General features: G+C 36.6%; 2 protein-coding genes across 3 annotated transcripts; both read left to right on the forward strand.

Annotated features, from left to right (window-relative positions):
• Nucleotides 1-681: 681 nt before the first annotated feature.
• On the forward strand, nt 682-10,200 carry LOC113492739 (elongation factor 1-alpha 2). 2 transcript variants are annotated; one of them, XM_026870375.1, is made up of 11 exons: nt 682-992; nt 2,797-3,011; nt 3,192-3,341; nt 3,569-3,788; nt 4,162-4,307; nt 4,925-5,057; nt 5,192-5,307; nt 5,549-5,638; nt 6,738-6,858; nt 7,070-7,236; nt 9,073-10,200. In XM_026870375.1, the coding sequence occupies exons 2-11, from the start codon at nt 2,838-2,840 to the stop codon at nt 9,142-9,144; spliced, it is 1,389 nt and encodes a 462-aa protein (XP_026726176.1). In that variant the 5' UTR covers nt 682-992; nt 2,797-2,837; the 3' UTR covers nt 9,145-10,200. The 2 variants fall into 2 exon arrangements, with proteins under 2 accessions (XP_026726176.1, XP_026726177.1); XM_026870376.1 differs by lacking the exon at nt 682-992 and adding an exon at nt 1,031-1,137.
• A 437-nt stretch (nt 10,201-10,637) lies between these two features.
• LOC113492741 (glutamine--fructose-6-phosphate aminotransferase [isomerizing] 1-like) lies at nt 10,638-15,947 on the forward strand. Its single transcript, XM_026870379.1, has one exon. The coding sequence runs from the start codon at nt 10,895-10,897 to the stop codon at nt 12,917-12,919; it is 2,025 nt and encodes a 674-aa protein (XP_026726180.1). The 5' UTR covers nt 10,638-10,894; the 3' UTR covers nt 12,920-15,947.
• Nucleotides 15,948-17,776: the final 1,829 nt, after the last annotated feature.

Here is a 17,776-nt window from a genome sequence, read left to right on the forward strand (position 1 = left end):
TCTCAACCGAAATGTTCACCAATAATAATCAAATTATAATCCTGTAATCTTCAAAATTATAAATAGGTTAATTTATAATAATGAATCGGGATTACCACCGACAAACGAAGAAATATCTAAAATCTATAAATAAACAACAGAAGAAGCGTGGTGAACAATGTTCGTTATTTCCATTACACCTCGTCGATAAGTGGCTCATTATGATAAAAGCAGGTTCTACCCCTTTGGAGTGTTGCATAAAGTAAAACCCTTTTTTTCGAAATACCTATATTATTATAATCTTCTATGCGGAAAAGACGATTAAGATAACGAAAAAGATCCGAAGTATAAAACCTTCATAGTTCGAAGTTTCTATACTTATAATTTTGGAGTAAAATCAAGTCGAGCTCCTTTTTTGATGAAATAACAGGTATAGAGTATCCGAAGTTAATAAATACAGATTACTTCAATGAGTAAAGCACGCGTTAATTTTCCTGACATAATATTATATATCTTAATAAGAAACTGGTGCAAAATGTTAACTTTTAAGCAAGCTTTCAGGAGGATATCCACGCGCGGGTGTGAATCATTTCGTTTTTATCCTAGACACAAAATAAACTTAACCAAGTAAACATAATTACATATATTATTATTCGTAATAATATTATTTTCTTATATTTTGATAAACTTACATGACCAAAAAGATTTAAATACATCTGAATTGGCCATATGCACCTTACAGTAAGCACAAAGAAAAAGAAAGTTTTGAACATCCGGTTTCCCCCAAAGATCAAAAACGTCTTAATAGTAATGTGGTAAATATTTTGCCATTTTAAATCCTTCATTAAATTTTTAATCGATTTAAGGATAGATTTAGATTATTGGCATTTCGACTTTATAAAACCAAAGTCAAAACGTTAGTCATTTGATTTTATTGATTGCATTTCCCGGGCGAAATAGCTACAGCGCATGCTCGAAAATTGCTCGGAAAATTCGTGACTGCGGCTGCAAAGGTGAGCTTTTTCTTGTATTTTATTGTTAAATTAGATAATTTTAAAGTAAATCTCCTGGCAAAAGTGCGTCTATGTTACATCCTAACGAGACGCAAATAATATCTTGTGTATTTCTGGAAAACAAATTACACTTTAATCTGCACAGGTAATATGCCAATCCGCCGGTATGAGATTTTAAAATTACGCAATTTATAACATCTTCGCAGAAAATATGTGTGTCTCGGTGTTTCTAAAGAATATTCTGGTAATTAACTTGATTCTGTACGGTTAAATATAAATAAAACGATCTAGATGTGGTGTGAAAGAGCTTCAAGTTGATATTATGTTCATGTTGTGAAAATAAATTAAAATTTTGAATTATGTGAACATCATATTTATTTAAATTGAATGCGTGGAAAATAGCTGTTTTTCTCTTTTCAAACGTATGTCATGTTAAAATGTCATTGTGATTATATCCTGAAAAATAATGGTTTATAACGATTGATCGGTTAGTAATCAGTTAGAATGCATGCAAACATGCACAAGATGGACGCATTAGGAAACCCATGTGCATCGTGTGTCGCCGGTACAGATGCCAGTAATACTACGTACTGCGACATGCTTTTATTCTAATTTAGAATCTTACTGTGATCAAATACGTCTGCTTAAGTACTTGCGTATATGTCTCCACTAATTTTAGATTGAATGTCTACTCTCTCTTCGTAATGATAATAAATTTCAGTCGATGTTTCAATGCATTTCATCAACCGGCCGGCTAAATTTTCTTATAACACTAAATCCTAGTGTCTATCTTTAGGGCGATTTACAAAATAAACATAAGATTCATAAAAAAAACTTCATTTACTTACTATTTATTTACGACATAGGATTTTTACGTGTCCAAGAAACTTTAAGTACGTATAGGTATGTACAGTTTAATGATACCTTGTTAGTGTCTAAGTTAGTTAAAGAACATTTCAGAATTTTGGGACCTCAAATAGGTATAATGATAAGTGCCAAAGCTTGTGACAATATCTGCCGGTGGTTGTCGAGTATCGTCTATATTTGGCAGGATAGCTTCGCTCGCTGTATCGATGTCCCGGTCGTCCTATGCGCACGCTCGGAGGAGCACATTCTACGAGGCATGTTAAGACTAATTCAATCGCGAACTCATTGTTAGTGCGCTTTCAGTGCAGCAACTATAAACTACCTGTCTGTGTGAAATAAGTTTGTTCTAGAACACCATTTCAAGTTACAGTTAAGAACGATATATTTAAGGTACGGAGCTAAAGTGCTTTATTTACATCAGATCTTCCATGATTCACCAGAAGAAACAAACATTTTGGACTAGGACACCAAAGAAAGGAAATATAAAAACGCCAATATTCTGTGTTTAACGTCATAGATAACACCGGAAAGATTAAACGTTCACCTTTACCAGACTAACTTTCACACAAAGGCTGGTAGACAGACTAAAAGACAAACACTAAATCTGTGAATTACGTAAACTTAATGCTCATCGATCCGTGAAAACTAGATGCATATATGCGTATTTGAGTAGAGGGAAGTAATTAAAAAACCTAACATACCGTTAAATCAAACTAGGTTTGGACTACCGCTAAATAAAGTGTATGAAATTAATTACTGTTTTTTTCCTTCTGTGTATGTAACACTTGGGCTCAAATTAATGTGACCACATTATCTAATGATACTAAACATTTAAAAGCTAGTTATTTTCTGAATTCTATCAATAGGGCTCATTAAATATACTTAAATACTACATATAATTTGAAAAACAAAATAAATACAAGTTATTTTTTATCAGGTTCGCTTTAATTTACTAACGCTAATCGTGAAACCACAAGGATGGGTAAGGAGAAGACTCATATCAACATTGTAGTGATTGGCCACGTAGACTCTGGCAAGTCTACCACCACCGGCCATCTCATTTACAAATGTGGTGGCATCGACAAAAGAACTATTGAAAAGTTTGAGAAGGAAGCCCAGGAGATGGGCAAGGGATCCTTCAAGTATGCCTGGGTACGTTTGTTTTTAAATCTTTGTTTTGGTACAGTTTTACATCCCGCAAACTTAATAATTTATTTCAAACTTTATAAGCAAAATATTTTTTCGAGTTTCTTTCTTTGTCAAAATTGGGTGTCAAAGTCCTTTCCTAGACCTTTTCATATTTCACGAACAGGATTTGGTTTATTATTGTAGGTGCTGGATAAACTAAAAGCAGAGCGTGAGCGTGGTATCACGATTGATATCGCGCTTTGGAAGTTTGAGACCGGCAAATATTATGTGACCATCATCGACGCGCCGGGACACAGGGACTTCATCAAGAACATGATCACTGGAACCTCCCAGGTAAATCACTCTACCCGATATGTCAACTTCTTTTTCAGTTACCTACCTACATGCGTTATAGGTGTTTAGTCATTGGTACAGTTTTAATTCTATTCTTGGCACGTGAAGAAAGTAGCTACAAAATAAACTTGAGCCAAATATTTTTTTATACTTTTACACTTAGCTGACTTTTGTCTAAACATTGTTGTCCACAATTTCAAGTCCTATTTGTTATAATGTAATTCTAGGCCGACTGCGCCGTGTTGATTGTCGCGGCCGGCACGGGTGAGTTCGAGGCGGGGATCAGCAAGAACGGACAGACGCGCGAGCACGCGTTGCTCGCCTTCACGCTCGGCGTCAAGCAGCTCATCGTAGGCGTCAACAAGATGGACTCCACAGAGCCTCCCTACCACGAGGCCCGCTACGAAGAAATCAAGAAGGAAGTCTCATCTTACATTAAAAAAATCGGTAAGACCTCTTTACAAAGAAATATTATCACACAATTATTTACTTGATTGCTAATTCTAAGTGTAAAATGCGGAAATATTTTGCAATTTGCTCATTAGTGGGTCGGTATGCGCGGTTTTGCCGCAAATTAAAGTTAATTCTCTAATTAGCTTTTAGATGGACGAATGCATCCAGTAACTTGTTTCATCAATTATGCTATCACAATAAATCATTAGGTTGCTATAGTCATATTTTGGACAGGTATTGTAAAAAGTTATACTTCCACTCCATTTCATATAATTGTTCTGCATAAACACTGGTATTGCATAATACAAGGTCACATTGAAGTAGATTACTTGCGTAGTACCTACTTACGTAAGCTTCGTTGCGGCAGGCTATAACCCTGCCACGGTGGCGTTTGTGCCCATCTCGGGCTGGCACGGCGACAACATGCTGGAGCCCTCCGACAAAATGCCCTGGTTCAAGGGGTGGACCATCGACCGCAAGGAGGGCAAGGTCGAGGGCAAGTGCCTCATTGAGGTAGGATATGCCAGACAATTATATTCTAACAATTACTTGCTGTTGCGTTTATTTTAGTCCCACGATTCAAAGGTGCGCGAAAGGTCACGGGGTGATATTAGAAATGTTTCTAAATAGAAGATTCACGTTAATGATTCGTTGAAATATTATGTTTACTCCATACCTAAACCCTTTGTTGTTATAAATAAACTGGGGTCTAAAGTAAACTAATCAGCTAGGCGTGTAAATTTCCAAACCGTACCTACCTTTCAAAACAGTCCTTAACCTTTTCAGTCAGCTGAACAATCGCACGACTCGCTCTTTTCGAAAGGCCAGATCAAAAGTCATGAGTAATGTCAACCTTAGTTCTTGCATGATTTCTATCGCAAATTGAAGAAAATCAAAACTCTACTTTGGACAACTTTCTTATTCAAATCTAATTTAAAGGCCTCTGCCCCTACGTACCTAATGACAACAACAAAATTTAATTTAAATGAACTGGCTTTAAATTTATTTTGAGTAGGTTCGTCTAGCTATTTTGGGGCCCAACTAAACTTCATTTCAAGACTTCTCTTGAACTTTCGTACCAAAAAGAAACTACGAAAACAATCAAGTCGTAACTGTATTTATATATTTAGGCCTTAGACGCGATCCAGCCCCCGTCCAGACCTACGGAGAAGCCGCTGCGCTTGCCTCTGCAGGACGTGTACAAGATAGGAGGCATAGGCACCGTGCCCGTGGGCAGAGTGGAGACCGGCATCCTCAAACCTGGTGAGAACAAAACCTTTCTGTCCGTCACTCCGGTGGTCACCGATGACCTTCACGTTTTTTGCTCGAAAGCAGGAAAAAATATCTTCTTTAAAAAAAATGTGAGACGTTTTATAACGAGGTTTATAACATGTTAGGCATGGTGGTGGTGTTCGCCCCCGCCGCCATCACCACTGAAGTGAAGTCTGTGGAGATGCACCACGAGGCGCTGCAGGAGGCCATGCCCGGCGACAACGTTGGCTTCAATGTTAAGGTAGAACCTGATAAAACCTTGGTTTACTTAAACTTAATAATTAAATACCCGTGTGGGTGTGTGTATAAAATTGTTTTTATACATTTGTTGTTGTCGCATTTTATTTTCATACTGAGTTTTTAAATACAAAAGCGAACCAAGACGTATGCCTTATTTTAAATACTTTGACAAATGGAGTATAGATAGATACGTTACCATGTGTGCTAGTTCTTAAGCTAATTGAAAAAATTGCCCATTACAGAACGTGTCTGTGAAAGAGCTTCGCCGTGGCTACGTCGCTGGCGACTCCAAGAACGCTCCTCCCAAAGGCGCTTCCGACTTCACGGCTCAGGTACGGCTAGTTCAGTTTATGACTATTGTAGACTTACTGAGTTTGTTTCAACTGTAACATCAAGTAAATAGCCTAATTTTCTTAGTTATGAGCGCCACTTATAGCTACGTTGGCCTGTATTAGTTATCATTGTATCTAAAGAATGGGCCAATAAGTAACTCTGATAGTGCGTGTGCAAACTATACCTTCTTATGACCGCAATTTTAATAATCTACTTGTGTTGTGTGTCGCAAATAAAACAGCAATCAAACGAAATTTTACAACACAGACAGTAATTATTTTTTAGTAGTTGATACATATTAAGTATGTTTGCAGCAGGGTTTACCAATAGCCAGTTATTTAAATGCATTGCAAAATCTATACGTATCTAGAGAAAGTGTTATTAGATTTGGAGGTGGTAGGTAGTGTCATAGCCACAAAAACAGTTTAACTGAATTCGAAAAAATCAAGTGATTAGAATTTATGAATAAAAACTATTAATTTTAGTAGGTTACACGGCATCTCGTCATAGACAAAATAGACGTACCAACCTAGTCGTCTAAAACAATATTATCGCTCCCTTTATTTCCTGTAGGTATATTAATATCCTCGTGTTATCATTCGACCTTGGTGCCATTGTAGATTTTTATGTTTAAAACATAACTAATAAACAGGATCATGGCATACACAACTTTGTCGGAAAACTACCGATAGATAACAAGTGGTTTACAAATTTATAAAAATGATTTATCCATTATCCTACAACTTTCCTGATACAAAAGAGTTAGTTGACAATTTAAATTCGATTTAGAGTAGGGGTAAAACGCAAAAAAACTTTACCTACTAAAATTAATTGCAGTACAAATATTAGGCTCGGTTATTAAGTAGCTATGCATTTACGGTAAAAAGTTAAAACCTGCAATACTCTTATAATGATCGTTTACGAAAGCGCCAGATATGAACGCAGATTAAATCAAAGTTCACCTCGCGAGTGAGTAGTCGCATGAAAGTACGTTAAACTATTGTGAAAAATCGTTGAAAAACTAAACTAGGCTTTTAGTCGAACGTCCCAACAATGAGTTTTCCTTCACTTCTGACTCGAAATGTCCGCTGAGTGCAGGTGATCGTGCTGAACCACCCGGGACAGATCAGCAACGGGTACACCCCCGTGCTGGACTGCCACACCGCGCACATCGCCTGCAAGTTCGCTGAAATCAAGGAGAAGTGCGACCGTCGTACTGGTTAGATATTACAATACTAATCTAAATATGTGGACGAATTCTTCAGTAGCTGCATGATATACGAATTTAAAATACTTAGTAACATTTTTTTTTCAATGACTCGCATCAGAAACATCCTTTCTCTAAGTATTCATTTTGTCTTCAAGATTATAATAAATGATAATATAATAAATAACGGATGACGAATATTTTTAATATATCGTGTGTTCAGGCAAGACGACGGAGGTAGACCCGAAATCGATAAAGTCCGGTGACGCGGCCATCGTGACGCTGGTGCCCACCAAGGCGCTGTGCGTGGAGTCGTTCCAGGAGTTCCCGCCGCTCGGCCGCTTCGCCGTGCGCGACATGCGCCAGACTGTCGCCGTCGGCGTCATCAAGGTACGCTGCACTCCTATAGTACTCTGCCCATCTATTTGATCACAATCATATCATCACCCACAGCCGGACATAAATCTCTATCCTCTGACTTGTACGAACTCTCCGTGGTGACTATCTGTAACAGCGCCATGCTATCAGACGTCTATTAGATACAACTGGTATAGTGCTACTCCATTTGATTACTGCTTATCAGGCGGGTCTCCAACGGACGACCCGTTTCGGCCTTAAAAAGACACAAAGAAGAAAAGCTTTTCTGCCAACGAGACAAGATAAGAAACGTAAACAAGCGCACCGTTACTGCGTTACTGAGTTACATTGCGATATCGAGGTATTATTATCACGGTCCTTAACACTCGTACGCGCATATATGGCGTGAGTTGGTCGATGACAGCTGTCGATATGTGTTTCGTGGTTAAGAAAGCAGCCAGTCGGCAGTTGTCAACATTTGGTCCGCTATATTGTGAACAAGTTCATTCCTTCATTTTTGTCAAAATTCGAACTTTATAATACTTTATTCAAATAAAAATGTTATGATTCCCTGAAAACTTGTTTACATTCTTTATCAAGTATCGTTGGCCTTACTATACATAAAATCACTTTACCAAAATCGCTTTCAATCGGGGACTCAGCTTTACGCTGATATTCACAATTCCTTATATACAGAATGAGACGGCAACTTTGCGAAATGGTGTGGTGGATCTCACTAACCACACGATCCGTGGACAGCTGGTCCACGGATCGTGCACCGCCTGCACCTTGAAACAACCCTAATACTATAACTAATCATAAAAAATAAATAAATATAGTTTCAGTAGTTATATATAATATAGTGATATTGAACCAAACATTAGTTCATGGGCTAAGTCCTATGGTCTAAGATTAAACCCAGTAAAGCCGCAGGCGTTGATCATCGGCAGCCGACAGCAGCGCAATGCTCTCAATATAAACAGCCTCCAAAAGTTATATCTTGATGGTGTCCCTATTCCTTGCTCCGATACAGCCAAAAATCTAGGTGTAACAATCTACTCCAACTTATCATGGCGTACGCACATTAATGATGTTAGTCGCAAAGTTCATCATGCTTCTCATTCCCTCAAAAGCTTGCAGTTTTTTCTCCCAACAAAAACTAAAATTTCGCTGGCACAAGCTTTGATCCAGCCCATAATTGATTATGCCGATGCCTGCTATTTAGATGCTACCGAGGAGCTACTAAACAAACTTGAGCGCTTGCAAAACTTGTGCATACGTTTTGTTTTCGGGCTACATAAGTACGACCACGTCTCCAACTTCCGCAAGGATCTCAAGTGGCTCCCGATCCGACTTCGCCGGAACACTCGGATATTATGTCTCCCATTCAACATCCTACATAATCCTCAATATCCATCCTATCTGCGACAGCGTTCCTCTTATGTTAAGCTTCCTGACGCTCCGTGTCGATCCCACCTCAAAACCCTCCTTAAGTTCCATCCTCACAGCACGGACTTTTACTCCTATTCCTTTTCAGTGCATGCAGTCATAATTTATGTTGTTTTGTTTCTTTTTTTTGTTATTCTCGTGTCACTAACTAGTATGTATTATCTATATTTTTATTTTTGCTCTCCTATTCCTTTTCCTTTAACCATAAATAGTATATATTATTTTATTATTCTCTCTTGCAAATTTGTGCACCTATGTCTATATTTCTAATTTTCTTCTCCTTTCGCAGGTCTGCTGGAAGAGATTTCTTATAGAAATAAGCAGTACCTTTGTACATGTATTTTCATATCCCATATTTATGTGAATTTTCCGTGTACATGAATTGTTAAATAAATAAATAATTTCATAAATTGGTTTCAGAGCGTCACCTTCAAGGAAGTAACAACGGGTAAAATTACCAAGGCCGCCGAGAAGGCCCAAAAGAAAAAATAACTATGGGGCACATTAAACAATGTACTGCAATCGGTAACCACCGTGCGCGCGTCGTCCTGCAGGTGCGCAGCGGATGGTGGTTGCGGTGCTGCCAGCATTACTACCCGATACCCATTATCGCTGTCGAGTCCTAGCCGTGTACGACCCCCCCTAGTGTCTCCCTGCAATCGGAGCTTCTTCACTGGTGACATCACGCTCGTCCTCTACGTATGCATTTATCATAGCACGATATTCTTAAAGTTAGTTCGTTTTAGTTACGCTTACGTGTTAAGTTTATATCTTTGTGATTATTTTAGTCGTAAGTTACTCGCCAAGTTTGAGTTTCCGTATTTGAAAGCTCGTTACGTTTTGTTTTTTCATCGGAAGGAGTTTAGGAGGAAAAGCAATGGAGTGGTTGTTGAATTTTAAAACTATTCCCGTACACAGAATACACTTGACTGTTACAAGGGTGCCAACAAATGAGTGGTACTCTTTTCAATTTATTAGAATTTACTTTTGTAACTCACATTAAAATATTATTAATGTTTTAAACATTAGCTCTGTTATGTTTCCAATTCTAAAATAGATTTTTCAAAGAATTTTGTTTTCTAATGAATTAAATTCATTGCAACCCTATTCTGATTGAGTAGATGCGTAGGTGTAAGTTTATCGTATCTACTTGTTTCACAGGCGGTTGAAGCTTATTGTAAAGTTAACATCGGCGTAGATATTGAGGGAAGTTGATTGTAAATCATTCCTCTGTAGGTAGCAGTATGACTAAAGCGTTAAAAACGTAATGATATAAAATTTTGGAAATCTTTGTAAGGTGTAGTAACGTAGTTTTGGTTCCTCCTAGTGTTTAAATAAAGTAAATTACTTTAAACTTCTGTGTGAGGGTTTAAATATGCAATATTAATCAACCCACTAATACTTTATTCCTTAAAGTTACTGTTTAGATATTCTTACATACGGAAAACAAACTCGAGACTCATTTTAAGCTAAATGTAACTTTGTAATTTTTTCAATAATTTTGTAAAGACCTTGATCCTGATAAAACCAATAAAGAAGCTACTGGTATATTTTGTTTTATTTAAAATGAACCGTTTTTGTAACTCAGCTACAACAAATAAAGTTTGCGTTTGAAAAACCAAAACTAATAGGAAATTCTTTTTATCAGGAACACAAACTGATTGAAAATGAGCGTCACAGTTAGGCATCGGACATAAAAAAACCTAACTTGTATCAAAAGTAACTATTAAAAACAAATTACACGACATTATACGTACCCAACTAATTAGGCACGTTTGCTAATCTAATAATTATTTATCTCTGCTCGCTTGTAAGCGCTGTCGTTGTAAACTTTGTTTTCAATAATAATTAATATTTATTATAAAGTATATTATATAAATATCATAGTAAAATATTTTGTTGGGATCCCAAGTTCTTTATTAAAAACTATCTCATTTGACGTTGACAACGAAAACTTGACAGTGACAATGACAATATCACCGCATTCACCGCAAAAGTTTGACAGTTGTTTCGGTGAAGTGGAAACTGGATAAGTTTGAGCCGCATATATTTACTTACGATACCAGTGAGCTGTTGATAACGAAACACGATGACGTGTGCTTTGCCGTAAGTGAAAGTAACTTATTAGTGGTAGGAGCAATACGCGTAGGCCTTCAATATCTGTTGTGTATTGTAGCGCCTGCAGTCTGTCGCGAGCCGTTGTTTCGTTCACTTGGGTTCATTAATATCTGCTACGTTTACGATGTGTGGAATTTTTGCTTATATCAATCACCTGACGCCTAAAACTCGGCGTGAAATATTGGAATTATTAGTAACTGGATTAAAACGCCTGGAATATCGTGGCTATGATTCTGCAGGCGTTGCTGTCGATGCAGCTGATCAAAAAGACATAGCTGTTATCAAACGAAGCGGCAAAGTTGCCGCTCTCGAAGAATTGTTGCAAGAACACATTGTTGACCTCTCAGTGGAAGACAGTGTAGATTCTCACTGTGGAATTGCTCATACAAGATGGGCCACTCATGGAGAACCAAGTGCTACGAACTCTCACCCGCAGCGGTCTGGAGAAGACAACGCTTTTGTTGTTATCCACAATGGAATTGTCACCAACTACAAAGAAGTGAAGGTCTTCCTTGAAAATAAGGGTTATGTCTTTGAATCCCAGACTGACACTGAAGCAATTGCCAAGCTTATTCACCATCTCTACTGCCAGCATAAAGGATACAGCTTCCAAGAGCTGGTAGAACAGGTAATTCAACAACTTGAGGGTGCTTTTGCTTTGTGCTTTAAATCTCGTTATTTCCCTAATGAGTGTGTAGCAACCCGCCGTGGAAGTCCCCTGCTTGTGGGCATCAAAACAAGACGTCGCCTTTCTAGTGATCATGTACCTATAATGTATACAAACAACAAAGCTACCCGTGGTGTTGTCCCATCAGTTCCCCGAGTTAACAGCCATGCTCATTTCCAACCTGAGGAAGAGAGAGAAGTAGAATATTTCTTTGCCTCTGATGCTTCTGCAGTTATTGAACACACCAATAGAGTTTTATACTTTGAAGATGATGATGTTGCTCATATTAAGGATGGTGTTCTCAGCATCCACCGTCTGTCTGGCAGTAGCACAGACCCACACCAGAGGGAGATTTTTACTCTCAAATTAGAACTTCAACAAATAATGAAAGGCAACTATGAATATTTCATGCAAAAAGAAATTTTTGAGCAGCCTGAGTCCATTGTAAATACAATGAGAGGCCGTCTTAACTTTGCTGATAGCTCTGTAACATTGGGAGGTATTAAAGATTACATCCCGGAAATCAAACGCTGCAGAAGGTTGATGTTAATAGGATGTGGTACTAGCTACCACAGTGCTGTAGCTACACGACAGCTGCTGGAAGAATTAACTGAACTACCTGTTATGGTTGAGCTGGCTTCTGATTTCTTGGACAGAAACACACCTGTTTTCCGTGATGATGTTTGCTTCTTTATATCCCAGTCTGGAGAAACAGCTGATACCTTGATGGCCCTTCGTTACTGCAAGCGGCATGGTGCCCTTATTGTTGGTATCACCAACACTGTAGGAAGTTCCATATGTCGTGAGTCACACTGTGGTGTCCACATTAACGCCGGCCCTGAAATTGGTGTTGCCTCTACTAAGGCTTACACATCACAGTTTGTGTCCTTGGTTATGTTTGCACTTGTAATAAGCGAGGATCGTATCTCTCTACAAAAAAGGCGTGCTGATATAATTGAGGGACTTCATCAATTGGACACAAAAATTCGTCAAGTGCTGGCTCTAGATAAACAAGTAAAGGCTTTAGCTGAAGACCTCTACCGTCAACGATCTTTACTTATCATGGGACGTGGGTACAACTTTGCTACTTGCCTTGAAGGGGCACTTAAAGTTAAAGAATTAACTTACATGCACAGCGAAGGCATTATGGCGGGCGAACTAAAACACGGCCCTCTGGCTCTTATCGATGACTCAATGCCCGTCGTGATGATTGTGATGCGCGACCCTGTATACACAAAGTGCATGAATGCTCTGCAGCAAGTGACGGCACGCCAAGGTCGTCCGATTCTCATCTGTGAAGAAGGTGACAAAGAAACAATGGACTTCGCGTCTCGCTGCCTCCAAATACCCAAGACCGTTGATTGTCTACAGGGAGTTCTCACAGTCATACCCATGCAGCTTCTTGCCTACCATATCGCCGTGTTGCGTGAATGCAACGTCGACTGCCCACGCAATCTCGCTAAATCGGTTACTGTGGAATAGGTAACTCAACACGAATGTAAGCGTTTCCGCACACATAGGTGTAACACTTTTAGCGATATAATGACGATGATTAACTGATGTTAATTGTTGAAAGATATCGTTACTCAGTAATGGACCAATATATTGAGGGTTGTTGTGAAAGTAAGTCGTCGTATGTTGGTAATGCTTGCTGATGTTACTATTACACGAATATTATAGCTAAGTATATATATTTTGTGCAGTGTGCGCACAACCGACAATGTTAAAAAGGTAGCTCGACACACTCATGGTGCGTTTTGTTTGATTCCTGTTAATTTATACATTCCGGAAAAAAAAATTATTGTATTTCACTAGTTTCATTGACATTCCGTTACTCTGTCAATATTCTGTTTTTGGAGTGGCAATTTAGTGGCTTTTATGAGTTTACAAGAGTATAGTCGTATCAAGGCCATACCTCTCGCTTACATACCGACTAAAGATTATGTAGATATTTTCAAGTTGATGCAAGCCACATATTATCTTGCAACAGTATCAGGTTTGTGACAGAAAAAAACAATCAACACTTACTATGAGTAAGTTTGTCAATAAAATTTAACGTTCTTTTACATCCTTAGCCAGGCACGTGACCTTGCAATAGGTAATCCCCTCGTAACCAGTGCGTACAGCTTCATTTAACACACTCAACACGCGCAAAATGATGAATGGGAATCTATTGGCAGCTATTCTGGGCTTGTATCAATTAAAGAATATGAGTAATAACTACATAATATAAAAATTATGTCCAATCTAGCCATTAAAATGTCACTACGAAAATGATTACAAAGTAATGCAAGCAGTTACATGCGCCGAATATTCTTGGCTAAGCAATGCTTTTTAGATTCTAAGTTTAATGTGATTTTCGAAGAGGTTTTTATTGCATCCTTGCCAGCTGACTTCTGGTAATCGTAATCAATATTATAAAACCTATCTTTGTTGTTTTATTAATTCACACTATTTGTATTGTTTGGAATTACGTTTCCTTCAAAAAAAACAATTTGTTGTGTAAGTCCAGTGACATAGGTATGTACGTAAATGCAATATTATTCTCAAGAGACTATGAAATCACAATAAATGTGCAATCTACGTTAGAGTTATATAATTTGAGAAATGAATATTCATTGCAGAATAAAGTTAGTGAAATGAAAATAATTTTATATGACAGGACCAGTTCCAAGATAAGCGTGTTATCTGTATTCCAGCAAATTCATTTTCAATGTTTTAAAAATGTGTATGTATATATAAATTATATATGTTTTTGAAGATGTTAAAAGTCGATAAGTTTTATAAATTATCAATATCAGATTGTCTAAATGGCTTTTGATATCAGATTGTTATTTTTTTCTTTATATTTTATGATGTTTTTAACAAAACTTATTTATATTCTAGAGCAGCGACTCTCGACCTATGTCTGAAGGAACTTTCAAGGGTGTTGTTATTTTTTATACATGACAAAAATTGTTATCATTAAATGAAATGTTGTAAGCCTTCATATAACGGAAGAGTTCCGCTGCTCTTAAGCATCACATTTGAGATTTTTTGTATGTACATGATGTACTAAATTGTAAGATTTGTATATAGATAGTGTTGGTATTATTAAGTCTTAGAGCTCCTTCACGAACATCTGACGCCTATGCTAGATAAACGCAAGTGTGAAGGGGCCCTTCGAGTTAAAAAAGTAAAGCGAAAGGATTACTTTAATCTAATTGATGTAATTACCGAAAAAATCATGTAATACTGCGTTAGCTCCTTAAATATGATTTTGTGCTGAATTTAGGGTCCCATCAGTTAATTGCAAAATGTCTACAGTTCATTGACACGATTAGGTTATATTACTTATATTTTACGAAGGTTATAAGAACTCTATCAATTGTAAGGTGAATTTATTACGAATCTGTTTGTTGATTAGGTTTCAAAACAAGGAAATGAATGATAAGTGTACACTTATTGAATTTGATAACAAGTGAGTTCTTTGAAGTACACAGAAACCGTATTAAAGTAAGGCAATCTATGTAAAGATAATTAAGATTCTTATAATTTTATTTCTCCTCATAGTAATCTTGTTTTGTATCATAAAATCCTTTATTTTTACTGCTTACTCTGAAAGTGGGTACTATAGTGCGACTATTAAAATAAATAAATAATATTTCGGATACCAACTGCTATAAATTGACTATGTGATTATCGTTTAATAGTTTGCTTTCCTTGTTTTATATTAATATATTCTAAATTAAGCGCTAGTCAGAATAGCATAGATATTTTTGATATTAAATATCTTTTAAATTAATCAACTGATTTATTTATTTACCAAATCTTTTTGGCATTTTATAACAGATATTAACTGTTTAGGATTCATTGTTATCTGTTAAACTGGACTATTGATAAGGGAATACTCATATTAGCTGAATTCAAAACTGTGATTATGTGAATTGTACTAGAATTGCAAAGGTTTTTTTCTGGGCCAAGCTTTCTGGCACGCTAGTACCTACTTCAAAGTGAAAACCAAGTAGAGATTTTTTGTTGACATTGTTACCATCCGAAATGTCATTTATATTATACTTTCGGTGGTGACATGGCTCGTAAGACAGGCTTGTAATCAACTATTATACAATCAGTCGTTGACCAACTACGAACTTCTAAAATTTGTATAGACAAAAAATGAAACAGCTTGCTTTAGTATCATAACTTTTCTGATTAAATAAAATAAAGATCTGAAGCTATCTGTCTACGTAAGTTACGTATTTAGCATTTTGATGTGATATTTTCTGTAACGCACATTTAATTTAAGGATTGTATAAAGATATTACTTGTACTTAAGTGTTTAATTGCAAAATTAGTATTAATTTGAATACTACATGTTTGTAAATCTTGTAATCAAATAGCAAACAATTTTGTCGTCGTCTCATACTTTTTATTCTATCTTGTGAGTGTCCAGGATCAACGAAAAGAGTTTAACTTCCATATTTTATTTACTTAGTCTCGTTTATTTTAAAATATAAGGTAATTATACGAATGAAGTAGTTTTAATTTAAATCCCTTACGTTTATATTGACTGATCAATCGCATTTCGCTATTGTAAATCAGAAAGTACAAGATTAGCATTATTTGGGTCTGTTTAGCCTTAGGCCTTTACCTAAAGCTAAACAGTCCGATTGGAACGTCGCAATTCAAAAGACGCTTTTACGCAACGAATGGTTTTGTAACGTCAAGAATTTCCTCACCGAAATTGAGGCGATGTTAAATTCATATCTATATTAATAAACGAGGTGAATTTTTAGTAATGTAAAATGAAGTCTGTATTATTTCAAAAAAGTGCCAACTTTAAAAATAAACACGAAATACGAGCACTCGTCCTTCGGGTTGGTACTTAAACTTGTTTTAGCAGTCTACTTATATCTAAAACTATTTGATTATTTTATCCAAGCTTGTCGTGTTAAGTTAATAATTTTAGATAATAAATACATGGTTATGTGAATTTTAAATTTATTTAAATAACTTTTTAAGTTTTACATAATTTGCCTCTTAATGTTGTAACAAGTTTTATTGATAGATATTAACTAGCTCGGCACCACCAACAGTGAACCTCACTGGCATTTTTAATAATAATTACTTATTAATCTTTTAAAATACCTACTTGGGTTAGTATAACAATATCCTGTCATTAAACAAAGTTCGTAAGTAAGTTTTGTTTGCTCGACGAATATCTACACTATTGTGCTATAGTCGTGACAAAAATCTAAAGCGGAGAGAATAACTTTCATTTATTTAGTAAGGATTGTTCTTCAGAGAATGCATATGTTGACAATGAAACTGTGAATAGGTGTAGCGGATGGGGACGTGTTTCGTAATACCTATAGGTACTAACTACTTTACCTAATAGATCCGGCGACTGTGCAAAGCCTGTCTCGCCTACTGCTTTGTGGGCGTTCATAGTAAAGCAAAACAACACGATTCACACGACACGATTTCTTCGAAACGGGTTATAAGTTCTATTTTATGTTGTTGTTCTATGACACGGTACGATTTTTATATTTTTAAGCAGAAAACCTAAATTAAGATAAACGGAGTTTACGAAGATGAACATGAGAGTGACGAAAGAACATAAAATAATTGTTGTGACAAGATGGTCAAAAATTCAGAGACACGATAAGGAAGCCCAGTCGAAAAAACCAGGCAGGATAGAAACGTGAGGAGAACCGAACCTTAGGGAACTCGTAAAAATTGAGCAGTGCGTAACTAAAGTACTTCCCTAAATGAACTAAAAAAACGTTAAGTCGCAATTTTGTTTGATATTGGGGCAGAGTTGAATTGTTTTTTTCTTGATCTGCAAACAGAAACAATGTGCCTGTTCGACAAACTGAATTAAGTTCAGTAAAATACTTAATGAGACACCTATAACTCCTTTAGGTGCTTTGATTGCTAGTCTTGCTTCTCAAACGAGAAATATCTAAAATCTATAAAACGAGGACTATGCAATCGTTATATACTTTACATAGGACTTAAAAATTCGTTACGGCTATTAAAATATAATACATTTCTCAGTTAATTAAAGTTCTATGGCTTATCGTTGAATTTTAATATTTTGTGACTTACAATGACTACAATTAGTTGTTTATATTACCTATATTTATTCAGGTGTTACTACGTAAGCAAGCTGTTAACAAATTGGCAACATGTGGCAAAGAAACTAGCAGTGTAATAAATTAGTTAATGTGTTTAAAATTTTTAATAACGTCGCTATTGGCGTAAGCAGCTCCAAGTACGTATGTATGGAGTAAAAAGCCTCACAAAAAAGGTAGAAAACTTCCACCACTTCTTAAACTGCGGCAGTCGTAGAAGCAA

The sequence above is a fragment of the Trichoplusia ni genome, chromosome 4 (assembly GCF_003590095.1).
Source record: "Trichoplusia ni isolate ovarian cell line Hi5 chromosome 4, tn1, whole genome shotgun sequence".
In the NCBI taxonomy this organism is placed as follows: domain Eukaryota; kingdom Metazoa; phylum Arthropoda; class Insecta; order Lepidoptera; family Noctuidae; genus Trichoplusia; species Trichoplusia ni.